Source organism: Eriocheir sinensis, chromosome 19, assembly GCF_024679095.1.
Source record: "Eriocheir sinensis breed Jianghai 21 chromosome 19, ASM2467909v1, whole genome shotgun sequence".
Lineage (NCBI taxonomy): Eukaryota > Metazoa > Arthropoda > Malacostraca > Decapoda > Varunidae > Eriocheir > Eriocheir sinensis.
In genome coordinates this window covers 20,699,649-20,716,358 of record NC_066527.1, presented here as the reverse complement: position 1 = coordinate 20,716,358, position 16,710 = coordinate 20,699,649, and the positions used below count along the sequence as shown (strand labels likewise).

The window sequence follows — 16,710 nt, the reverse complement described above, 5'->3', positions numbered from 1 at the left end:
TGTTATCATCATGTCGTTCGGTCCCCCCTACCATATATCTTTTTATAGTTTCCTGGTGCTACTTCCACATGTATCCCTATAGTTGTATAATCACGTCACTATAATTATATGTACTTCCTGGGGGTTGGGATGGCATGTTCCTCCCTTCTCCTTTGTTGTTTACTTGCAACAATAAAATATCAATCAAACATATCATGTCGCTCGATCATGCCTCGCTTATTAATTGTCTGTGCTCGCTATTCCTCGAGATATTAGCGTATTCCTCTCACACAGTTATTTAATATGAGGACGACGGAATAAGAGAGGACGAAAAACATGTTAATCTTCCTCCACAATGGTAAACACTTCCTCCTGCACCGCCAAGGTCAGGAGCGGCGAGATAAACAGCGATATTCTTCTCCCGCACAACCCCGGCCCTTATGCGACACTATGCACTCCACTCCCTCCATGCACAGCTTCGCCATTTGCGGGTTCGCGTGGAGGAACGGTGGAAGGAAATCGAGATATATAACTTAATTATTAACGTATCAGATTTTCCATTACGACTATTTTCCAAGGTCACAAAAGATTCACCTGGTTTTCATAGGTGGTTTTCCCCCTCCCTTGTTGTGCTTTCCTTCCTACCATTGTATCTTTTTAATTTCATGGTGCTCCCTACACATGTATTAATAGTTGTATAATCACACTCTGTCCTGCCTGGGGGTTGGGATGGCATGTTCCTCCCTTCTCCCTTGTTGTTTACCTGCAACAATAAACTATCAATCAATCTGTTCAAAAGGTGCATAAGTCGTGTTATTAAACTATTACAAGGATCACATAAGTCCATGAATATCCCAGCAACTTCTACAAAGGACTTTTTAAACAGGCGAACATTTTCCCTCCCTCTCTCCCTCCCTCCAACATAACACAGCATCACTAACCCCGTAAATGAGCCAAATTGAGACTCAGACAAAGAACGAAACACACGAAGAAAGAAAGAGAGGAAGGATCCAGGAATTAAGGAAGCGGGATGGTTATGGAAGGGGAGGGAGGAGAGAGAACGATCGAGAGGAAGGGAGAGAGGAGCGTATATAATAACTAATAAATGTCATACAACACTGTTTTGGCCCTTCCCCAAATCTACGAACATGTTGCTTATAACACAAAACTACTGGCAATTATGGCTGAAATTCCGCCCACAGCTCAATTAAGTCAGCCAGCAGAGCGTGGAGGAATGTATAGCTACTAATTTAAGTAGACTGTCATAACGCATGTCTATTAAGTTCGGTTATGTACAACGCTCTATAGTGAAACTTCTTTATTGTCAAGTTGTCGCGTGTTCGAAGACTTTTTGGGGAAATTGAAAGATAACGTGATAGCGGCATGCAACTTGTGGAGATAAGCTGTTCCTATATGGCGGTTCATAATGGTTTTATTGCATGTTTCCGGTGAAAAAATGCTGATCTCTATGACTATGCTGTGAAAGTAGAAATTGGATGTTCTGTCTGGCGTAAAACATGCATTATAAAATTCATTAAAATAAAATATATCCTGTTCAACCCGAGGTGAAGTGACTGCCTCGAGGTGGGCGTGGGCAGACTCGACAGGCAGCACCGCGACGCCCGCCACGCCCGTGCGACTTGGGTTTTATTTATTTTTTATTTTTTTTTCCTGTATTGTGATTGTTTTTATAGGCTTAGTGGAGTGTTTGTAGTTTTAGTGACGCGTTATTATTACTTTTTTATAGTCTGTGGGCTTGACTTAAGTGGTTTGTAGACCCATTTTTTTCCAGTATTGTGATTGTTTTTAGGCTTTGGGGAGTGTTTGTAGTTTTAGTGATGCGTCATTATTTTTTTTTTATAGTCTGTGGGCTTGACTTAAGTGGTTTGTAGACCCCTTTTTTCCAGTATTGATTGTTTTTAGGCTTTGTGGAGTGTTTGTAGTTTTAGTGACGCGTTATTATTATTTTTTTATAGTCTGTGGGCTTGACTTAAGTGGTTTGTAGACCCATTTTTTTCCAGTATTGTGAGTTTTTAGGCTTTGTGGAGTGTTTGTAGTTTTAGTGACGCGTTATTATTACTTTTTTTATAGTCTGTGGGCTTGACTTAAGTGGTTTGTAGACCCATTTTTTTCCAGTATTGTGAGTTTTTAGGCTTTGTGGAGTGTTTGTGGTTTTAGTGACGCGTTATTATTTTTTTTATATAGTCTCTGGGCTTGACTTAAGTGGTTTGTAGACCCCTTTTTTTCCAGTATTGTGATTGTTTTTAGGCTTTGTGGAGTGTTTGTAGTTTTAGTGATGCGTTATTATTTTTTTTTATAGTCTGTGGGTTTAATTTAAGTGGTTTGTAAATGGGGGTCGGTTTATTTGGGTTTAATTTCGTGTTTTTTTTCCTGTATTGTGGCTCTGGCTTTAGGTTTTGTGGGGTGTTTGTGGTTTTAGTGACGCGTTATTATTTTTTTTATATAGTCTGTGGGCTTGATTGAAGTGGTTTGTAAATGGGGGTCGGTTTATTTGGGTTTAATTTCGTTTTTTTTCCTGTATTGTGGCTCTGGCTTTAGGCTTTGTGGAGTGTTTGTGGTTTTAGTGATGCGTCATTATTTTTTTTATATAGTCTGTGGGCTTAATTGAAGTGGTTTGTAAATGGGGGTCGGTTTATTTGGGTTTAATTTCGTGTTTTTTTTCCTGTATTGTGGCTCTGGCTTTAGGTTTTGTGGGGTGTTTGTGCTTTGAAAACGTGTCACTATAGTTCTTTTTTATAGTATCATGCAGCCTTTCCCAGCAAGCATTACTACGTGGCTGTGTCCTATAATGCATTTACTGGTGTCATAAAGGGTCTGCAGGTGTTAAGAGATATGGGATAATGTAGAAATAATGTTTGTTTCTTGTGGGTGTGGTCTATTCTGTCAGTTCGTGGAGTTATCTCATTCACGGGCGGTTTGGTACATAAAACCCGCGAACAGCAGGCACTGAGAATTCTTTAACCCCTTCACTGCGGATTTCCTACAAGAAGACATCACCAGGCTACAGGAATAGAACAAAAAGTGGCTGACCGCTACAATTCAATGAAGAAAAATGTAAAGTCCTGCACCTTGGGAGGGGATATCCAGCATACCGATACCACATGGGAAACACTACACTATCCACCACAGAGGCAGAGAAAGACCTGGGAGTGTATGTTACCAGGCTACCAGTGAAGGCGAAATCTGTGCCAATTGCAGCGGACGGGTTAAGTAAAGAAACAAAAATAGAATAGATCATGCACGGGCTCTGGGATTAGATATGTACACTGAATATTAGAAAGAAGAAAGCTGAAATTAAAATGGAATAAAAATAAATTCTACCGCAGCACTATAGCTGTTGGTAGGTCCTCAGACTTTTACATGGCGCCCCATGACACTCAATAAATCAGAAAGGATAGAAATGGAATCTGTCCCCCCTCTCTCTCCAACACTGATCTCGCGTTGCGTTAGTGTTTTTAACGTGATATAAGGGTTGCTTTCGGGTCCATGGCACAAGCGTCTAGCATTGAATGGGAGAGAGAGAGAGAGAGAGAGAGAGAGAGAGAAAAAAAAAAAAAAGTTGCATTCACACAGCTGATAACCAGTTCCCATCTGGAATGTGTTGTGTTTACTTATAATTATATTCCATTCCTTTTAATAAGTGAAGTATTTTCTAAAGAGAATCTCCAGCACTTGTCTTTATAGGGCTCATTGTAGATTTGCTAAGAGCAGATATCCCTATCATACAGCTCTACTATATGGGTGATGGTACTGATATGGTACTACTAATAAATAGAGTAATGGTAATAAGCATCTATGAACAGTAAAGTATAGATTTAGGAGAGAAATAGGCAGGCATTGGTTTAGTAATAGGGTGGTGGGGAATGGAATAGACTAAGCAATCACATAGTTAGTGCAGGGACGATAGCTTGTTTTAAGAGTAGACTGGATAGCTACATGGACGAGGATGACTGGTGGTAGTGTAGTGCTGGTCGAATGAGAGTTGAAGCTGATGGTAATAATGACAGTTGATACTAAAAACGGTAGAAGTAGTAGTAGTAAAACCCTAATAATAAAATAATGATAGATAATAATAATAATAATAATAATGACACTCACGATAATTATCCTAGCAATAACAATACAGTAATAGCACTAGCACATCACTGGTCTTGCGTTTTATCCTTGTAGGGAGTGAGTTCAGCACTGTGCGTAACTCTCATGGCCTCACTGCAGGGCTCTTAAAGGAACTGCATACAACCTGCGGTACCTCATCCATCAATCCATCCACCTCGTCTATCTACCCACCCTACAGCTCTTCTCTATCTGTCTGTCGGTGGTGACCCAACAGGCTGACCCGCACCTTGAAGAAGCCTGACCGGGGCATGAAGGTCAATTACACACATGTTTAGTCTAAAATGTCGGCCTTTATGGCAAAAAAACACTACAGGATATTTAAAAAACTCCAGAGAAAATTCATCTTTCTACAAGCAATGTGACCGAGAGAGAGAGAGAGAGAGAGAGAGAGAGAGAGAGAGAGAGAGAGAGTAATAATAATTAATGACAATAACTTATGCACTTAATTGTACTACATGGCAGCCTGTGACTAAATCATTAACAATATAATAATAATAATAATAATAATCAGCATCACCATCCTTGCCTCTGAGTAAAAATAAAAAAAATGAGCTGCACCATTAATTAAGGATGCACAATAATAATAATAATAATAATAATAATAATAATAATGAGGCAACAAGCATGACCATCAACCAAGCAAGTGTAACACAATCGAACAAGCGACAGAAGCAGCGCACTAACTCGATGTCACTGAAATAATAATAATAATAATAATAATAATAATAATAATAATAATAATAATAATTAAAGCAGCATTATGTACAAAGGCCCCAAATTCCATCTTGGCAGCATAAAATAAACTACAAATATTCTTCTCAACCTTTCAACAAAGTTTCCTTAAATAAATACATAGAAATATCCCTTCGTTGGTGATAACAAAGGGATGCAGACAGTAGTAATAATAATAATAATAATAATAACTAGTAATAATAATAGCCACATCAGTGATTAGTAATACTAGATAGCAATAAATAACTGCAATAATAATTAATCGTTAGGTTCTGTTGTAAAAAATGTTGTACACTTTAGAGACAAAAACGAAAACTATACATAACTTAAGAAGCGAGATCCCTCTTGTACAGCAAAATTATTTCCTTCCCTGCATGACAAGGAAGATACCGGGCAGTACCTTAGTAACAATAGTAGTAGTAGTAGTAGTAGTAGTAGTAGTAGTAGTAGTAGTAGTAGCATGGTAGTAATAGTAGTAATATCATGTGGAAATTACATTAGTTTTAGTTTGTAGTAGTAGTAGTAGTAGTAGTAGTGGCACTATGGATGAATCATACTAATATACATAAAAAAGAAAGACACTTTTTACCATCACTATGTGTCTGTATATGTGCATCTGCCTGTCTGTCTGTCTGTCTGTCTGTATGTATAAGTGAATGAGCAAATGCCTCCATGCAAAGATTGTCTGTGTACGCGTGTGAACCTGGTCTGTGTGCGCAAGTGAACTATCAACAGCTTCGTTACATACACAAAAGATTTTCAGCAGCGGTATACAAACGTTTATAAAATGAGGACGACGGAGTTAAGAGAAGACGAGAAACACGTTAACCTTCCTCTGCGGTGGTGAACAACTTACGTACATACTTCCTACTGCACTACCAAGGGCAGGGGCGGGTGAGGTGAGGTCAGGTCGGGTGAGGTCAGGTCATAAGAAATAAGGGTCGTTGGGGAGGAGCCTTGCAGTCTCCCTTATTTAGCATCTTTAATATTACGAGTAACAAATATACATATCGATTCTTATTTATATATATATTTTTGTCATTTTTTGTCGGTTTTAAGTACATTATTTAACACACTGGGGAAGGAGGGAAGGAAGGAAAGGAAGGCGAGGAGGAAGAAGGAGAAGGAGGAGGAGGAGGAGGTTATGGTTAGGGTAAGTGTGTGTAGTGTAAATGGTGTAGTGGGGTGATGTACAACAGGGCTGGGGTGTAGGGGTCAGGAGGGGCGAGGTCATAGTGATACAACAAGAAGGGAACATTCAAAGTACAAATGTTTTCTTGGGCTCCATGGCCTACACAGGCTCGCCTTCACATTCATCCGTAAGGTGCGGGTGGTGGTGGTGGTGAGGGTGGGAGTAGGAGAGAGAGAGGAGGAATAAAGTACAAGCAAACTATAAGAGAAAGAGGAGAGGTAGAAATAGAGGAATAAAGAATAGTAAAAGTCCATTAATCCATTTTCCACTAGTCAAAATTCATTAGTTAAAAGAAGAAAAGAAAAAAAAGTCATAATTCTTGATGGCAGGAAATTGAGATCTGAGAAAAAGTTGACCAAATTTGAGCGTAGGAAATCATCAGTCCGTAATGGATTGACGGACTTTTGCTCTGTATAAAAGAGATGGGGTTAGGTTCACTCATTTGTCATTTCCTCATATACGCAATCCCATGGTCATTAGTCACTTTTCATTGATTAGTAAAAAATTCTGCTAGGTATGTAAGTTTGAAATGCTCGCTATTGCTACTATACACATTGTCCTCTTCTTAAATCCTGGCTTGTGTGTGTGTGTGTGTATTTACCTAGTTGTGGTATACGGGGAAGATGCTACGCTCATGCTGTCCCGTCTCTATAATCTCCTATAATCAAACTCGGACTTAGAATCATGAATTGTCTTTGTGTGAACCTCATCTTTTTCAGGCCATTCCTTGTGTGTGTGTGTGTGTGTGTGTGTGTGTGTGTGTGTGTGTGTGTGTGTTTACCTAGTTATATTTACCTAGTTGTAGCTTTATGGGGCCTGGGCTTACGTTCATGTGGTCCCGTCTCCATATCTGTATTTGTCCAACTTTTCCTGTGTGTGTGTGTGTGTGTGTGAGTGAGTGAGTGAGTGAGTGAGTGTGTGTGTGTGTCCTGTGCCTCTCCACTGTTATAATGCCCTATGTATGTATGTATGTATGTATATATGTATGTACAGGTATGTATATCAAAACAGTCAGCATTCACAGTACATATATACACATTATTTTCTCCACCACACATCACAACCAGCACACTCACCACCACCACCACCACCACCATCATCACCACGCACATTAGAGTGAGGTCAGTTAGTACGGTCATAAAGTAACTAGTAATGGTGACAATATATCAACATGCACAATAACAAATGAGAGGGTTCTTAGGATTTATAACATCTCACTGGCTGTACCGTGCCCCCCTCTCCGTGGTTTTGTTTGACTTCAACTCTGTACATTATTATTAAAACTGCTTCTTATTTTTCACGCTTAAGTATTTTTATTTTTATTGCCCCTCTACACACACACACACACACACACACACACACACACACACACACAAAATAAATATCTAACCGTACAACCAAAAGAAAATATATAATGAGAGATGAGAGCGAGAGCAAGAGAGAGAGAGAGAGAGAGAGAGAGAGAGAGAGAGAGAGAGAGGCAGTGTCCCGATTATTCCACGATCCCTTGCGTTATGGCACAATAAGCGATCCTAGTTCAAATAAAGCTTTGTAAATAAGTCGTCTACACAGCTACTCCGTTTCCTCGCCAACGTTCATGAAAGCACGCAAACCTTAACCCACGAAGTAGTCAAAGTTAAAATAAAAAATCATTATTCCTGATCAGATACATAAAATTATCTGGATTCAAAGTTAAAATAAAAAATTACTATTCCTGACGAGATACAAAAAATTACCTGCATTCAAAGTTAAAATAAAAAAAATCACTATTCCTGATCACATACATAAAATTACCTGCATTCAAAGTTAAAATAAAAAAAAAAAATCACTATTCCTGATCAGATACATAAACTTACCTGCCTTCAAAAAAAAAAAAAAAAAAAAAAAAAAAAAAAAAAAAAAAATCACTATTCCTGATTACATACATAAAATTACCTGCATTCATTAATTCTTCTTACGAGAGGCAGCACCTGATCATTTTTAGGTTGAGTCTGGCTGTGTAAGTCAATTTTTTATCCTATTACTGATATGTAAATTCCTATTGCTGAAAATACACTTTCCTTTTAATGTCTCATGTGTCCCAAAACTGTCTAATTATACTGCTTTCCATCATATGTTTACTAGCTCCCATAATTAATTAAATGGCACTAATTGCATGGGGGACTTGCTCGGAGGGAACGTCGAGGGTGGAAACGGCGGGTGAGTGAAGCAACGTGCCCCCTGGCGTATGCTGCCTGTTAGTTAATTGTTTTTTTCTCCTTTGCCTTCCTCCTTTATACAAGTTCCTATTTTCAGCCGTTGCTTTGAGCCTCCCGATACACATAACAAAGAAATCACCTTCCGGCAGACTTCCTCCTTGGCAAAGAAAGGAGAGTAAAGGCTACAAAGAAATGCTAAAAAGCCTCACCAGTACATATGATAAAAAAAGTAAAGAAATCAACCTAACAAAGGCTACAAAGAAATGCTAAAAAGCCTCACCAGTACATATGATAAAAAAAGTAAAGAAATCAACCTAACAAAGGCTACAAAGAAATCCTAAAAAGCCTCATGGCAACATATGATAAAAAAAAATTAAAGAAATCAACTTAACAAAGGCAATAAAGAAATCCTAGAAAGCCTCATGACAACATACGATAAAAAAAGTAAAGAAATCAATCAAACAAAGGCTACAAAGAAATCCTAAAAAGCCTCACCAGTACATATGATAAAAAAAGTAAAGAAATCAACCTAACAAAGGCTACAAATAAATCCTAGAAAGCCTCATGACAACATACGATAAAAAAAAATGTAAAGAAATCAACCAAACAAAGGCTACAATTAAATCCTAGAAAGCCTCATGACAACATACGATAAAAAAAAATGTAAAGAAATCAACCAAACAAAGGCTACAAATAAATCCTAGAAAGCCTCATGACAACATACGATAAAAGAGTAAAGAAATCAATCAAAATAATTCTCAAACATAATAATAAAGGATATCGTCACCTTCATAAACAAACCACCTAAGTCATTATTTTCTACTTTACAGGAAATCAGAAAAGAACTCTCATTATCTTATTTGGCTTAAGATTTAGGCAGAAATTAAAAGGTCAATTCTGGAACACTCAAACCCGGAATGGCGAAGGCAACTATACAAAATTGGGCGTCACATGATGAAAAATTGATGTAAACAAAAACCTGGAAATAGTTGAAAAATTACTTAGGCGATTATTTTATGAGGGTGACGATATGCTCTACTTATCCAGCAATCTAATGAAAGAGTGCAAACGTAAACACACACACGAACACACAAACACTGAGAGGAATTGATAAGTAGTATAAGTAAAGAAAGACCCACTTGTACACAGACAAATTATACACCAAGAAGTACGTAACAATAATAAAAATAAAAATGAAAACAAAAAAATAGTCTATCCACACGCAACTTGTTCCTTGAGACCCGAAGCTTATACATTCACTACGCAATAACACATTTTTCCTAGCAATTATAATTTTTTTTGTGTCTTTCCCGAAGCCCCGAGTTTGAGATCATTTCCTTTGTGAATTTGTAACTACATTTGTCAGGGAACACACACCATTTTGCAGGCAACTTTCCAATTATTAGGACGCTATTCCATAAAAATGAGGTGATATAGAGATGGATAGAGTGCATAAAGAAGAAGATGGATAAATTGCATAACAGAAACAGACAGGATGTGAATGATTGTGTAAAGAAGAAGAAGAAGAAGAAGAAGAAGAAGAAGAAGGATAGATTGCATTAAAGAAACAGACAGGATGTGAATGATTGTGTAAAGAAGAAGAAGAAGAAGAAGAAGAAGAAGAAGGATAGATTGCATTAAAGAAACAGACAGGATGTGAATGATTGTGTAAAGAAGAAGAAGAAGAAGAAGAAGAAGAAGAAGAAGGATAGATTGCATTAAAGAAACAGACAGGATGTGAATGATTGTGTAAAGAAAAAAGAAGAAGAAAAGAAGAACAAGATGGATAGGTTACATAAAAGATGGATAGGTTGCATAAAAGAAACAGACAGGACATGAATGATTGTGTAAAGAAGAAAAAGGAGAAGATGGATAGATTGCATAAAAGAAAGACAGTGTGAAAAGAAGAAGAAAAGAAGAAGGATAGATTGCATTAAAGAATCAGACAGAACATGAATAATTGGAGTAAAAGGAGACAATGTAGCAGGAACAGCAACCCATTATGAAAGACATGAAAAAGCTGAAGAAGAAGAAGAAGAAGAAGAAGAAGAAGAAGAAGAAGAAGAAGAAGAAGACAGTAAATACCAAAGAACAGTTGATTTTCATTTTGACAGTACTTGGTTATCAGACATTACGAGGACGGACAATCATTGAAAGTCTCGCCTCGTAATAAAAATGAGAAAACAGACAAAAGAAGATGACCAGCAATTGTCTAACTTAGTGACCAAAATTGAGAGACTTGAAAAACGACAAAGATGAGAAAACAGACAGAAACAGACGACCACCAATTGTCGAACTTAGTGACCAAAAATGAGACTTGAAAAACGACAGACAAAAATGAGAAAACAGACAGAAACAGATGACCACCAATTGTCTAACTTAGTGACCAAAAATGAGACTTGGAAAACGAGACAAAAATGAGAAAACGGACAAAAACAGACGACCACCAATTGTCGAACTTAGTGACCAAAAAATGAGACTTGAAAAACGACAAAAATGAGAAAACAGACAGAAACAGACAACCACCAATTGTCTAACTTGTGACCAAAATTGAGACTTGAAAAACGACAGACAATCACCAAATGCTTAACCTCGTATTAAAAAAAACAAAATTAAGGAAAAGCGCATGAATGAAAAGTTAACTGGAAAGGTGCGTACAAATTGGAGAGCATTCCCGACTGCTGTGATGCCCGTAGTGACCCTGTGTGACCCATTGAGGGGGGGGAGGGAAGGAGGGACTGATGGAAGTATGTGAGGAGGTAGGGAAGAGCAGCAAGATGGCTTAAGAGATTCAAAGATGGAAGAAGTCTCGCTTAAGCACAAACCAAATCAACGAAAATAATGACGTTAAGAATAATGACAGTGACGGAGTATACGTAAATAAATAAAAGGTAAATAAATAATAAGACTTGCGAACACGTTAACAGCACAGTCGATCATGTTTTTCATTCGGATTCTTAATTGGGTGGAGTTTACTTTGTCCTTCCTTGAGCTGAGAGTGGAGAAGGGCTATACACACACACACACACACACACACACACACAGGCCAGTATTACCCAGTTCCTGAGCAAAAAACAGTTTCCACCACAAACATTATTACCACACACCTAACTCTTCTCCGCAGGGTTCAATAACGGTGAGCCACGTGAACTGAGCATGTACTTTCATAAAATACACTACCGCTATGGAAACGCACACACACATGCACCAGAAAACAGCCACATGTGAGCGTCAAGGGATGGAGGAAGTGGAGGAGGTGGAGGGGGTGGAGGAAGAGGAGGAGGAGGAGGAGGAAAGACTTAATTTGTTATGTGCTGATTTGTACTCCTTCTGGTCTCTCTTTCCTGTAATCTGTCGTTGCGTCAAGTAGATCAAGTCCACTGTTTGTTTATCCTTTGCTCCTTTCGTATTAGTTAGGGTCTGTACATGTCGAGTCTATCCGTCGTTTTCTCCTCTTGTATACATCTGTTTCTTATATCATCTCTTTTTTCCCTTGTTTCCTTCCTATTAGCCTCTTACGAAATCAATCTTCTGTTTCGTGTTAAAATTCGGCTGTTTGTTTTCTCCATTTTCTTCCTTTGCTCTGTACGTATTGAGTCTATTTGTCGTTTTCTCCTCTCGTATATCTGTTTCTAATATCATCTCTTTTTCCCCTATTTCCTTCCTATTAGCCTCTTATGAAATCAATCTTCTGTTTCGTCTTAAAATTCGGTCATTCATTTTCTCAATTTTCTTCCTTTGCTCTTTATATATTGAGTCTATTTGTCGTTTTCTCCTCTCGTATATCCGTTTCTTACATCATCTCTTTTTCCCCTATTTCCTTCCTATTAGCCTCTTACGAAATCAATCTTTCGTCTCTCTTTCATAATTCACTTTCGTCTTAAAATTCGGTCATTCATCTTCTCCATTTTTTTTTTCTCTGCTCTGTACATTATGAGCCTTTCTGCACTATTTTCTTTCCTTGTTTCTGCTGTCTTAAAACTCCGTCACTCATTTCCTTCATTTTTTCCTTTGCTCAATACATAACGAGCTTGTCTGCACTTTATTCCATTTTTCCTTCTCGTCGTAAAGGGCGCCACACGTCAGTAACTACGACGCCAACACTACGACCAGCCCTTATGCCCTTCAGCTTTATTCACTATTTGGTCGTTTGGAAAGCACTCGTTCAAACAGTTGCTTCGACACTTTAGTCAGCCCTCCTTTCCTTAGTGTGGAGATATTGCGACTTGCGATTTTCTTTTATTTTGCTGTTTTTTTTCTTCGACACGTCCGAGATCACAGCGGCATCTTTTCTATATAACAATCATACTTTTTTAATTTTTTTTTATATGGAGATACTGTGACTTGCGATTTTCTTTTGTTTTTCCGTTTTTTTCTTCAACACGTCCGAGATCACAGCGGCATTCTTTCTATATAACAATCATATTTTTTTCTATTTTCTTTTTTTTTCATTTTCTTATACACATTCATGATCGCAGTCGTCATTTCCGCGCAAGCTCTGTAACTTAACTTCTTTTTTTTCTTCTTAATTTCCATTTTATATAAACACCCAGAATCACAGGGACTTCCAATCTCTATAACCAGACTTATTTATTTTTTCTCTTTTCTTTTTATACACATCAAAGTGAGATTATTTTTCTGCATAAGCTCTGTGACTAAATTTCCTTCTCTCTTTCCAATCGTTTATGACATTTCTTTTTTCTCTTTTCTTTTTATACACATCAAAGTGAGATCATTTTTATGTATAAGCTTTGTGACTATATTTCCTTCTCTCTTTCGAATCGTTTATACACATTTGCGATCACAGTGGCGTCAATCCCTTATAACCTCTAAGCCACACCACCATCACCTCAAGATCTAGCAGTAAGAGTTCCTTCCACTGTTTCGCTCCACCTTCGCACACTGGTCAGGATTCTCGTAAGCTTCCGCCTCCCACACTTACATAACATTTTCACGTTTCACCCGATAATGCCCCAAGATTCCTGCATCAACTTCCTACGTACTTGACATATGCTACCTAACGCCTCGGCCCTATTAGTACACGACTCTCCTGTCTTTATTCCTGTCTTCTATCGGTATCCATGGCACTGAATAGATTGTACATACACCTTATACCTCCTTAGTAATGATCTATGTTTTCCCTCCCATCACCAGCGTCGTATTAAAAGCTCTAATAGAAAGAGATATCCGACAGCATTTATTTAACTAACAGCTCTAAGTGAAGCGTCCCCCCAACAAGCAACCAACCAACAAGTCGTCAACAGCCATTTAGAGAAGAGTTTATGCACAGCCACGAACAGCCGGAACAGTGAACGGATGAAAAATGAATCAACAGTTGCTTTCCGACAAGACTTTCAATGGCGGGAGGCTGGCAGAATTGAACAAATGAAAAGAATCTTGCCGGAGCCTCACCACACGCTACAAAACGATCTATTAACCATACCATTACCATTCCAATTACTTAACAGTCTTTGCCAGTCCCTTCGCACCCCTCCCGTCTTCTTAGGCTCTCAGAAAACACTAAAACAGATAAAAAAGATTGTGTGCTGTCCAAGACTTTCAAGAGTGTGAGGCTGGCAAAATCCCTTCACTCCTTTCCCATGTTCTAACAACCTCTTAACCAGTCCTTTCACACCCTGCTCAAGCTCAACACCCTTCCCCTTCTCTAACAGTCCCTCACAGAACAATAACAGTCTACATTAGTTGTTCCCCCTTCTAACAGTCTTGAGTGGCACTTGATACCATTTTTATGCTCTAACAGTTTTCACCACTCCCTTCACACCCTCTAACACACTTTCACATCCCAATAACAAGCTCACATCCTTCTCGTAACAAGATCACACACCTCTCAGGGCTTACAATAGCTCTCTGAAGGTGTTACTATAGGCCAATTTCTCATGGTGTTTCTTCGTCATTTCAACAGACTGATATCATTCACACACTTTCAGGGTAGCCTTGTAGGAGTTAACAGACAGCCTCAACAAGCTCTAAGACATCTTCAAAGACTTTAGATTCTAGATAGCTTCCAATACCTTAGTTATGCTCCACTTAGCTTCAAACTCTATCAAATGCTCTTCAATAGGATAGCCTTGTAAGAGTTAACAGACAGCCTCAACAAGCTTTAAGACATCTTCAAAGACTTTAGATTCTAGATAGCTTCCAATACCTTGGTTATGCTCCACTTAGCTTCAAACTCTATCAAATGCTCTTCAATAGGATAGCCTTGTAAGAGTTAACAGACAGCCTCAACAAGCTCTAAGACATCTTCAGACTTTAGATTCTAGATAGCTTCCAATACCTTAGTTATGCTCCACTTAGCTTCAAACTATCAAATGCTCTTCAATAGGATAGCCTTGTAGGAGTTAACAGACAGCCTCAACAAGCTCTAAGACATCTTCAAAGACTTTCGATTCTAGATAGCTTCCAATACCTTAGTTATGCTCCACTTAGCTTCAAACTCTATCAAATGCTCTTCAATAGGATAGCCTTGTAGGAGTTAACAGACAGCCTCAACAAGTTTTAAGACATCAAAGACTTTTCAACGGGATAGCCATGATTGTAGACAGCTTTCAATACCTTAGTTGTGCTTCACTTAGCTTCAAACTCTATTAAATGCTCTTCAATAGGATAGCCTCAGTTACAGCTTTCAGATAGCTTCCAATACTTCTGTTAGACTCCAATCAGCTTCAAACTCTTTCAAACGCTCTTTAACAAGATACCCTCAGTTACAAAGCTTCCAGATAACTTCCAATACCTTAGTTAGGCTTCAAATAGCTTCAAACACCTTCAGTAACATAGCCTTGATGACATAGCTTCCAGATGGCTTCAATCACCACAGACAGCCTCAATAAGACCTGTAAATAACTTCAGAACTTTAAATAACAAAACCAACACTCTCCTAGCCCTCACATGGCTCTCAAAACAGCTCTCTCCTTTCCAGCATGTCAAGTATAGAGAAGGTGGCACTGGCTGGTAACCACATAACATTCTTAAAAGCTTCAGGATAGCCTCTAGAGAAATTTCAAGTCCCATTAGAATGTTGCTTGTCTAGGGTGGGACTTATTAACACTGTCACTCTCCCTAACTCTCCCTTTTCAGCATTATTAACAGCATCCTTATGACCTTCAACACCTTTAGAGCAGTGTCAAGGCCCACAAGTTTCAGCGTGGCACTGTACCGGCACTCACTGGCTCTCTGTAACACTCCCTTCTCAGCATTATTCAACAGCATTTGTGAGATCTTTTCCACAGCCTCAAGAGCACTGCCAAGGTCCACTAGTTTCAGCTTGGCACTGTACCGGCACTCACTGGCTCTTTGTGGCTCGCTCACTCTCAGGGGCAGCTAAGGTGTAGGCACTCACGATCTTGAGGCGTGGCTCCTCCTCCTCCTCCGAGTCTGAGTCCGAGTGGTCGTCGAAGAACACCTGCTCGCATATCACATCCCTCTCCAGCGACGCCGACACCTCCTCTTCCGTCAAGGTGAACTCCATCCCTCGCAGATCCCCCTCCTCCCCCACGGCTGGCTCTCTCGACGGGCTCCTCCCCTCCTCAGCCTCCATTGCCTCCTCTCTCCCACCATTCTCCTTCTCCGCTGCCTTCCCTCCACGTCTGTCCTTATGGCTGAAGGTTTGGTTAGGCTCAGGGTCTTCCAGGTCCTCATCCATCACCTCTTCATCAGCACTGTGTGGCATCTCGGTCATCTCTTGGTCCGACCCGTCAACATCAGGCTGCGGGGTGTGCCAGGAAGGAACGCCGCTCTGTGCCGAGGGTAGGATGGCCTTCACCGGGTCAAGCTCATCCCCCTGACCCTCGCCCTGGTCGTCCTCAGGTGCTGTATGGGCTGAGAGGTCAATGCTCAGTTCAGGCTCGCTGCTGGAGTCATCGGAGTCCGTTGAGGTGGGCACGACTCCTGGCCGGACTTGCCCCACAGCGAGAGGGTCCCGGGTGAAGTCAGGGGGCCTGTTCGGGGGGGTGAGGCGGCCCCGGGGCAACACCTGGTGGTATAGCGCGTGAGTCTCCAGGAGCATGGCAGCCAGGAAGACAGCAGGGCAGCGGGGACACATGTGGTGGGAGGAGGCGAGGCGGTGCTGCCGGCGGTGGTGGCGGAGGGCAAACTGGGAGATGAAGGCCGCCCCACACCAAAGGCAAGGATGGGAGGCGGGGGCGGTGACCTTGTGGGCGCGCCGCTCCCGCCCTCGCCTGTTCTGGAACCAGTGTGTGACCTGCCTCGGCCGCAGCCCCAAGCGCTTGGCCACCAGCCAGACTTCAGTGGTCCCAGGGAAGTGATTTTGCTGGTAGTGGCCGTCCAGCACCTGAGGGAAGGGGGGGGGGGGAAGAGAGAGAGAGAGAGAGAGAGAGAGAGAGAGAGAGAGAGAGAGAGAGAGAGAGAGAGAGTGTTTCAGTCAGCCAGTCTCTGCTAGTTACCCAGCCTTCATCATCATCATCATTATCATCAAGCCACAATAAGAAAAAT

The 16,710-nt window shown here is 40.1% G+C and overlaps 1 protein-coding gene across 24 annotated transcripts in view; it reads right to left on the bottom strand.

Moving 5' to 3' along the window:
• Positions 1-6,768: 6,768 nt before the first annotated feature.
• The window catches only part of LOC127000915 (uncharacterized), a 35,467-nt gene continuing 25,525 nt past the window's right edge, over positions 6,769-16,710 (bottom strand). For 8 of the 24 annotated variants that reach the window (XM_050865035.1, XM_050865037.1, XM_050865034.1 and 5 more), the window contains exons 19-20: positions 7,976-16,549; positions 6,769-7,896 (exon numbers count right to left, since the gene is read on the bottom strand). In XM_050865035.1, the coding sequence (XP_050720992.1) occupies positions 15,542-16,549 (1,008 nt within the window). In that variant the 3' untranslated portion in view covers positions 6,769-7,896; positions 7,976-15,541. The remainder of the gene's footprint in view (positions 7,897-7,975; positions 16,550-16,710) is intronic. The other 16 variants (XM_050865050.1, XM_050865052.1, XM_050865053.1 and 13 more) reach the window with 16 other exon arrangements.